The 8,723-nt window shown below is 38.3% G+C and overlaps 1 protein-coding gene across 6 annotated transcripts in view; it reads right to left on the reverse strand.

Moving 5' to 3' along the window:
* LOC110112274 (glycosyltransferase BC10) overlaps positions 1 to 7,917 on the reverse strand; it is a 69,337-nt gene extending 61,420 nt beyond the window's left edge. For 3 of the 6 annotated variants that reach the window (XR_003701884.1, XM_020844441.2, XM_028698049.1), the window contains exons 1-3: positions 7,351 to 7,917; positions 7,114 to 7,233; positions 6,281 to 6,381 (exon numbers count right to left, since the gene is read on the reverse strand). Coding sequence is in view for 5 of the 6 variants with exons in the window: in XM_020844441.2 (XP_020700100.1) it covers positions 6,281 to 6,381; positions 7,114 to 7,233; positions 7,351 to 7,575 (446 nt within the window). In the remaining variant the exon portion in view is untranslated. The remainder of the gene's footprint in view (positions 1 to 6,280; positions 6,382 to 7,113; positions 7,234 to 7,350) is intronic. The other 3 variants (XM_020844436.2, XM_028698048.1, XM_020844439.2) reach the window with 3 other exon arrangements.
* Between the last annotated feature and the right edge of the window lie 806 nt (positions 7,918 to 8,723).

An 8,723-nucleotide genomic window follows, 5' to 3' on the forward strand; every position in this document is an offset into this window, starting at 1 on the left:
TTATTGTTATAGGCCTTAACGACCTAATATGAATGCAATAAAACAAATATACCAGTCTTCGCGACCGTATACTTGTTTGTTGGATCAAACCCTGTCGATTTCTATTGACCCGTATAGAATGATCGAGTTTGAACTTGAATTCACTTATCGACCCGCGCAGCATCCCTAGACGTCACGTGTGTTCCTACAACATGCTCGTCAGGGCCATACGGGTCGAGATTATATTTTTCCCTTTAGTGTACCTATGTGTATACAATTTATAGTGCACGTGCAGGGGTACTTTGAATTATAATTGTCTATATAACTATCATTTGGATGCACACAACTTTTCATTTAAGAGCTTATACACACCTTCTGTACACTAGTACGAGTGTTACGGATTCGTTGGCGGTATGGTCTTCATGTTATGAGGCATCTTCTCATCTTGATGTTGACTCCTCCTTTTTCATTCACCGAGGAGAGTTTCTTCTGGACTTTGAAGTCCGCTGCTTTGCCTTAAAAAGATCTCCTTTCAAGATCTTTAGTGTAGTAGACTTGTTGCTCTGATATTTGTATATGCGAATATTATTTTCTTCCTGAGTATAGGATCAAGAAAAAATTTTGGAACACTAAGAAGCTAAGTTCGAACTTACTCAAACATCTCTTCCATTCTGCCAGGGGGTGTCCTTTTCCATATATCGGGTTTCCCTTGTACCAGACATACTTGAAGATCTTGATCACCATTATCGCAGGTGATATCCGTACTTGTGTCCACAGTGGTTCATTGTACTTACAATACACTGTTGTTATCCACAAGTATTCGTTTGTAGAGAATCGTTGTATCCACTACTACCGCCTGAAAATATTCATAGGAGAACCGTTGTCCTTGCATCACATCCACTTTTCACCAATCTCAGGTAGTGTTTTGCTGATAGTACTTGCTTGTATGGGAGAATCCTCCATTATTGGTCTCCAGTATTGCCATCTCAATCAACAGGCATTTGTAGGGGTTGTCGTAGGAGTTCATGCATCGAGGTCTTGTAACGTACTTTGAGTCACTATTGACCGTACAAATGCTCTTATACTTTGAACTCCCTCGCACATGACTCAAGCTTTGTCCTTTGTATATGTTTGAGTTCGAGTTAAGTTTTATTTAGACTCGAGTTCATCGAGTCTACAACTCCCACTTAATGTTGTATAGTACGAGTTTAAGTGCGAGTTCAAGTTTTTTGTCCGCATCAAACACAAGATTGAGTCCCTTGCTGTTCTTAAAAGTTTAAGTTTGAGTTCTTTTACGTCTGAGTTAGGTCCTTGTATTATATTGAATTCCAAATTGTATTTTGTTCAAATTTGAATTGAATTCATTTTGATTTGTGTTCAAGTACAAGTCCTCAAGTCCACTGTTCGTTTGAGTCCAAGTTCTATGCTTTGAGTTCAAGTATGGGTCCTCTATTGTCCTTCGTATTGCTACTCAAATGATGTCTTCAAATTGTTTAAGTCTTGTGTACTTCAGCAAAAATTTTGGCAGCATCCCAACGTATCCCCCATTTGGGGGAAAGTAGGGGAGCTGGGTCTTCCCACCACGCTACTCGAGCGTGTATAGTAGGTGTCCTTAGACGCCGCGGCCGTACATCTTTTTATCCCACCACGCTACAAGAGCGTGTATGGGGCCTTCAATAGTACTCGTACCAGAACACCAGTGGCTCTCTCCACCATGTTATAAGAGCGTGTATAGGACTTACCCACCTTGTCGTATACATCGCACCGGGCTCCCTCCTACTGTGCTACTATAGCGCATATAGGTAGTTCTCCGATTCGATACAAACGTCGAGAATGGGATTTGGGACATTATACCTTTCGTAGCAGTCGTCGGCGGTGTTGATGTCGAGGTCGAGGATCGTCCCCACCACGCTACAAGAAAAACCAAATTGATTTGATAGCAACTTAAAGTTTATTTAATTTTAAGTAAAATTAAATATTTTATTAATTTAAATAATTATAATAATTTAAATAAAATTAATTATAATTAATTAAAAATAATAATTATAATTAATTAAAATTAATTAAAAATACATTATAATTAAATAAATCTAATATATATTTTTTATAAACCCCTTGGTCCGGTGGATTTACGGGATTTGGCCGAAGTAGCGCACGAAAGGGATGAAGTTACCTTAACAGCGGCGAGCTCTTGCTCTGGCTCCCGATCAAAATGCCATAACTTTCAATCAGGCGTGAAGGGAAAGTCGTCCTCATAGCGAGCGGCTCTCGTTGCCGCTTCCGATCAAAATGTCTCAACATCCGATCCAACGGGAGGGGAACGCCGTCGAGGGGACGAAGTCGAGCAACAACAGGGAAGCCGAAGAAGCGTGCGATCGGAAGAGAGTTACCCTCACAGCGTGTGGAGCTCCCGTGCTCGCTTCCGATCAAAATGGGTAACTTCCGATCCAACTGGAATGGAAAGTTGTCAAAGGGGCGAAGTGGAACGTCACAAAGGAGCCGGAGAACGTGCGGCTAGGGCTTCACAATGAGTAAGCTCATGTCTTGCTTCCGATTAAGGTGTCGTAACTTCCGATCCGTTAGGAAGGGCACATCGCAGAGGGAGCAAAGTCAAATAGCAAAGGGGGCCGGAGAAGCGCGTACAAGGGCGAAAGTTACCTTCATAGTGAGTGAGACCATCGTTGCCTCCGATCAAATGTCGCGGCTTCCGATCTCTCAGGAAGGGAAAGTTGTGGAAGAAGCGAAATCGAACAGCGACGAAGGAGAAGGATCGAGCGAGAGAGAGCAAATGACGAGCTCGATCTCATTTTAACGTTGAGGCCGATCGTACGTAAAGAGACGTCGATGTGCGAATAACAGATATTGCGGGATTTGGTTGTGCAGAGAGCGGCATCGAGCAGGTAAGGTTTTTTTTTTTTTTTTTTAATTCGGGGTCAACACCCATGGATTGATTTGTCATGTCAATTTAAAAAACTTCTATTGATCCTAGTAGTCACCTACAACCTAAGGGTGACGTCACTCTCATCTCCAACAACCACACTTTAACACTCTCTTTAAGGTACAACAAACTCCACAGCTTCAAATCTAACAAAACAATAGCTGACAATCTCACATCATGTGACTTCCTTATTTCCAAGTGCATTAATAATTTTCAATCCCAACTCCCTTAACTCCATCATACACAAATGCAATAATAAAAAATTTAACGAACCATTGATTCATTTAGTGTGAAAGATTGATCGTCAATCTTTGATATTATTACTGGGAAGACTCACTATCGTTGATCCGACTAGGACCAGAGACCACTCTCCAAATCAATGATCTTTGATCCAGCTAAAGTTTGAAGACATTTGCACTATGATCCACCAATAGTTGTGCCTCACTACATTGATCTTTAGTTCGGGTCCAATGAGTGGTTTATTTCTTGTCTGTGATTGCTTGTGATCAAAATCAATTACTAGACCTTGTACCATCGTTGGATGATGGACACCATGATCTCTCTATGGTTCAAGTGTAATTGATACACTCAATACCTCAGTTCAATCATCAAAATACATAACTTGAATCATGGACGGACAAGAAACCAAACATGTGTGCATACCAGAGAAAAAACAAAAGGGAAGTAATCATAATATTTATTATTTTGCTACACTACATTCAACATAGCAAGCATCATAAGAATTAAGATGTTTGGAAGTTGAAGATGATGCTTAGTTAAGCTTTAGTTAAAACATATATCTAAAAAATGCAACTCATATTCCAAGCCCCACTAAATGAAATGACATAAAAATAAATTAGAATAATTAATTGAAGGTGGAACTAATGGATCTAGAACCAACCCATTGACCTACTGAAAATCACAGCTAACATGCGGAAGAGACCCATTTAACCTTTAATAAAAGTTAATTGCATTGGTTATGAGGCATTTGATATACCATTACAAAGAACTAGCAACAAAGCCTTGTTAAATCATATTCTAAAACTAAATTATATCATGAAATTGGGCCCCATAATGTATGTGGTGCATTAAAGCTCCCAGTTACATAATACAAAAACTTGGGTTATATAAATCTTTTAGTGGAGAATATATCTACAAGAAATGAAATTAAAGCCACTTATGAAAATATTGAACATTAAAAAACAAATTTTAAAACTGTATAAACCTTACAAAGAGCCCGTGAAAGTTCTCAAAGATCAAAATCATTGTAATTGACTTTTGTGAAGTAAATTAGACCTACGATCAAACATGCATTGCCTCCACTGTATGACTTAAAAAAATGCACAAAGCAAGTTAGGATATCATAGCATTCATAAATGTATTTAAATTACATAAATAGCTAATAATTACATATATCTCAGAATGACTTCTAAACATTACATATGTGTAAGTGTATTACTAAGGATATTAAGACATCAAAAAAGCATGTTAATATGATTGTAAGCCTAAAACACCCCTTAGGTTTTGAAATGATTTCAAATGAATATATGGGGTTTTAATAGACTTATGAAAAATCAAAATGACGATAATCCCCCCCCCCCCCCCACCTTCTCTATATTTTAAAATCATAAAAAATAACTTTTTGAGTCCCAGATCCTTGACTCTTAACCTAATACCCGGCTAATCAAGCAAATATGCTAATGACCTCAGTTTTACTTTATTAACTCCAAGAAGGTTGTGCATTGTTTGGATAAAATCAAAGAATTGAATTATATCAATCTAATTTAATTTATTTAACCTTTTTTTATTATTTTTATTTTTTCTTTTGTAAATTTAATTAAGTAAAAATTCAAATTATACTTCTTCAATTATTAAATCAATAAAGCCCATCAACAATAAATAAGCAATTGACAAAAATATCAACATGAATGTTATTTATTCCACATGCTAAAATTATAAATTCCAGTAAGATTAAGTGGTATTCTTCTTAATACCTACTATTTAAGATAAAAATTTAAATTTATTGTTAATGGTTAATATATTTTTAAAAAACTAAAATTCAATTCAATTTAGTTCAATTTGAAAATTAATTTGACCAATTCAATTTTATAAATTTTAAAATTAAAATCAATTAGTTTAGCTAATTCATAAATCAAATCATCCAAGCCAACCAAGTGCACACCTGTAACTCCAAGTTGACCTCAGGACCCAAGCAAATCATCATAATATATGTGAGCCTGCTAAATTAAAACATCAAATTCTAAGTATTGAGGCTTCCAATGCATAGGAGTCCGAACTTAGTAATTGGCTTGACATGAAGTCAAAAACCCCCATTAAATGAACTTCGTTTAATCAGGCCATCTTAACCATAGAACAGTGATGTAAGACATATTACTGAATGTTTACATCTCTGAGGTTGTTTCACTTTGGGTCCTTCAAATGGATGTAAGCCCCAACCCAATCAATCTGGACTACTTCAAAGTAAATAAGCCTATCAAATTATGCTTTCATAAGACTTCTAAAATGTAAGCCCCAACCCAAACTAAACTCGAGTCAACTTCCATGCCAAAAATCCCACCAATTAAACAACGCAAAGCAACAATCTCAAATGTTTTAAACACTTCTTCAAGTTAAGATGAAACTCGTTAATAGTTAATTGTCATGATATACCTCTAATTTTATGTCGATCATGTCACAACTGCATTTGAAGGGGTCATGCTTCACACATTTGAACTGAAAGTAGCCATGCTTCATGCCTCTAAACAATTTAGTGAAACTAGTAAGACTAGCCCTTTCTAATGAACAAGTTTGCATCAACCTTGAAAACACGTCTTCAAGACAAATATTTTGACCCAATCCTTCTCGGGACAATAGAAAATAACTCATTGTCTTTAATTAGGCTCTTGGGATGTTATGGTTCAAATCCTTCAAACATTGGCAAATTACGTTTACAATACACCCAAGAATACTGAGTAATGAGATTTTGATTAGGTCTCCCTACATCCCTCAACCAATCCCATTCAAATAAATCAATATGTAACTATCAAACCTAGGCCTAAAATATGAGACTAAGCTTCCCCCTTAATCAGGAATGATCTCCTATGAGCAAGAGAGGGTATGCACCCATTCGAAGTCTTAACCACATATCTAAATAAATTATGGTATAAATATCTATATAAATATGGTTAAAATAAACCTAATATGCCTCGAGAAAAACTACTTCAAAGTTTTCTGTAACACACCGATGAAGCTCAATGGGGGGTGGGTTTTCCCAAGTGATCAAACAATAAAACACAAATTGAAATAATTAGAAGAAAAACAATCTAAGAGAGTGTGCAAAGGATCATAAAGAACATAAAATACCTATCAGATAGGAAAATAAACCGCTCATTAGTAGCCTCCTTGAGGGCATTGTGAAGTAAGATACGCTCTGCTAGAATCATGCTTGCTTCTCCCCAATCTACCTGTTTGCATACAAAAAACAGACATCTAACTTTAATTAAGGTACCCAGTGCAAGAGGAATCCCTGTCGTAGCTTTGAGAAGAATTAGATGTATGTAGTGTTAGCCCTGTTTTGCAAATTTGTTATCACTTTTCAAAGGCAAAGGGCATAACATTCAATATTCTAAAGAAAGAGAAATGTCTAAAAAAGTGCTAAAATATACTATTGAGAAACTATAGTTCGCAATCAAACTTCCAAATCAAATGGCATGCAAAGTGTAAATCCAGGTTAAATTATGATGATTTTTACATAAAGTCCACAAAAGGGATTCAATGAAATAGGTGGATTTGGTTGGATGGTTATCCATAATGTTAGTCCTGTAGTCAAGAGTCCTAGAAACAAAACAGATTGCACAAGCTAAACTTTTGAACAACTTCCTTCCTTTAGGAAGATATCTATTGTACTCTAGGAGTGGCAGAAAAATGGCGTGTTAAATCAACTCAATCAATTTGAAGGACTTTAAAAGTTCAGGTTTGGCATTTGCTAATATCTACAACAACATATTTAATCAATTGAACCGTAAGAGCATAATAGAAATAAGTAAAAAGACAACAACAAAAAAAACATCTTTCAAGATGTTTCATGGAATGCGGGCATATGGCAATTGACTCCAAAACCCAAACCAATAACACGAGATTAAAAGTTGTAGGAAAATTCACTTTAGGGTCTAAGATTCACACGGAACAACCCATACCTGTATACTATTGTTGACCTGTCGTCCATAGAAGTATCGTGATTTTGTCGTAGCTTGGTTGAATAGAAACCCTGGCCTGGAGTGAACGTAAATGGAAAATTTACCCTCCTCCTGTTCCTGCTACTGAACGTTATGGATGATTATTTGATAAACAATAAAGAATTTGCATCAATCTATAGCAAAATTTCCACGTATAGAAAAAAGATAGGAGAAAAATAGTCAATAAAGGAACAGAACCTTGAAAAATGCATCCCAGATCACATCCAAAGGAAGCCGGTTTCTAGCTATAAAGAGAAACGCGATCTTTGGCTTCGGATGAGGTTGAGAAGAAACCGAATTGTCAAGGCTCAAGATTCGGTCGTGTTGTTTACGTATCAGTACCAGAGTACCAATGCAGAAGCTCAAAGAGAGTAAAACAGCGAGTTTTGTCCTCCATCGGATACCATAACTCCTGCGCTTCATATCCCCTCTTTCACTACAACTCTGAAAAAGTACCTCGGCCTGATACTTCAGTCATCTGCGAATGCAAATACTTCAAACCAAATAAAGATCGTTTTTCGGCACTACGCTCAGATCAGCAAAGACATGAAGTAAAAAATAACTTAAAAATGGGTTTTCCACTTTGAAAGAAGCCAGGGGAGAATCAGCTTTGAAAGGAAATTGAAGCGGAAATCAGTGATTCATTCATGGAGTCAAACTGAAATCGCCCAGCAAAACGACAAATAAAGTTGAAAATTTCCGTATCAGGAGCCTCATAGCGTTAGCGCATGAATCTAACCCCTACCGAACCATGGAAGAGTGGAATCGAAGTAAGCCAAGAATGAGTGTAAAAGAAGTTCGTAATCAAAACCTCCGACCGGACGGTTTGGTTGGTGAAATGATTAGCCGCGCAGACTCGGTGCGGACGGTCCATTTAAGCGCCCGTACACAACCAATGTATAATAGGGGTGCAACCGAGTCAAGTCGGCTCAGACTCGACTTGATAACAGGCTCGACGAGTATAGTTTATCGAGCTCACGAGTCGAGCTCGAACAAAGTTTCGAGCTCGAAAGCTTGTCGAGCTCGAGCTTGAACAAGCGTCGGACTCGACTCGTCGGCTCGACGAGAAACTCGACGGCGGAGCTAGCAGTCGGGAAATCCAAAATACGATCAGGAAATCCAAATCGCGAGACATCGCGAGTGGGAAATCGGAATCTCGAGCGGGATGACCACAGACGAGCTCAGATGACCCCTTCCAAATATGACATATGCGACTACGAGCTATGGATGACTACGGACCTCTGCTCGACGACGACGAATCTCTGCTCGACGACGACGGATCTCTGCTCGATGAAAACCGAGCTCTGGATGACGACGGACCTCGCTCGACGACGTCAAATCTCTGCTTGATGACGAACGTTGGATCTCTGCTCGACGACGAACAACGGACGATCTCAAGATGTCATTCATGACGGACCTTGGGATGACAGGCTCGACGACGAGGGACGGAACTTGGGACGACAAACACAAAGACGGACTCAACTATGGAGCTCGACGAGCCGCTCGACTTGAAGATGAGTCGAGCTCGAGCTCGGATTTTGAACTCAACTCGAGTTCGAGCTCGAGCTCGA

Source organism: Dendrobium catenatum, unplaced genomic scaffold, assembly GCF_001605985.2.
Source record: "Dendrobium catenatum unplaced genomic scaffold, ASM160598v2 fragScaff_scaffold_1038, whole genome shotgun sequence".
NCBI lineage: Eukaryota > Viridiplantae > Streptophyta > Magnoliopsida > Asparagales > Orchidaceae > Dendrobium > Dendrobium catenatum.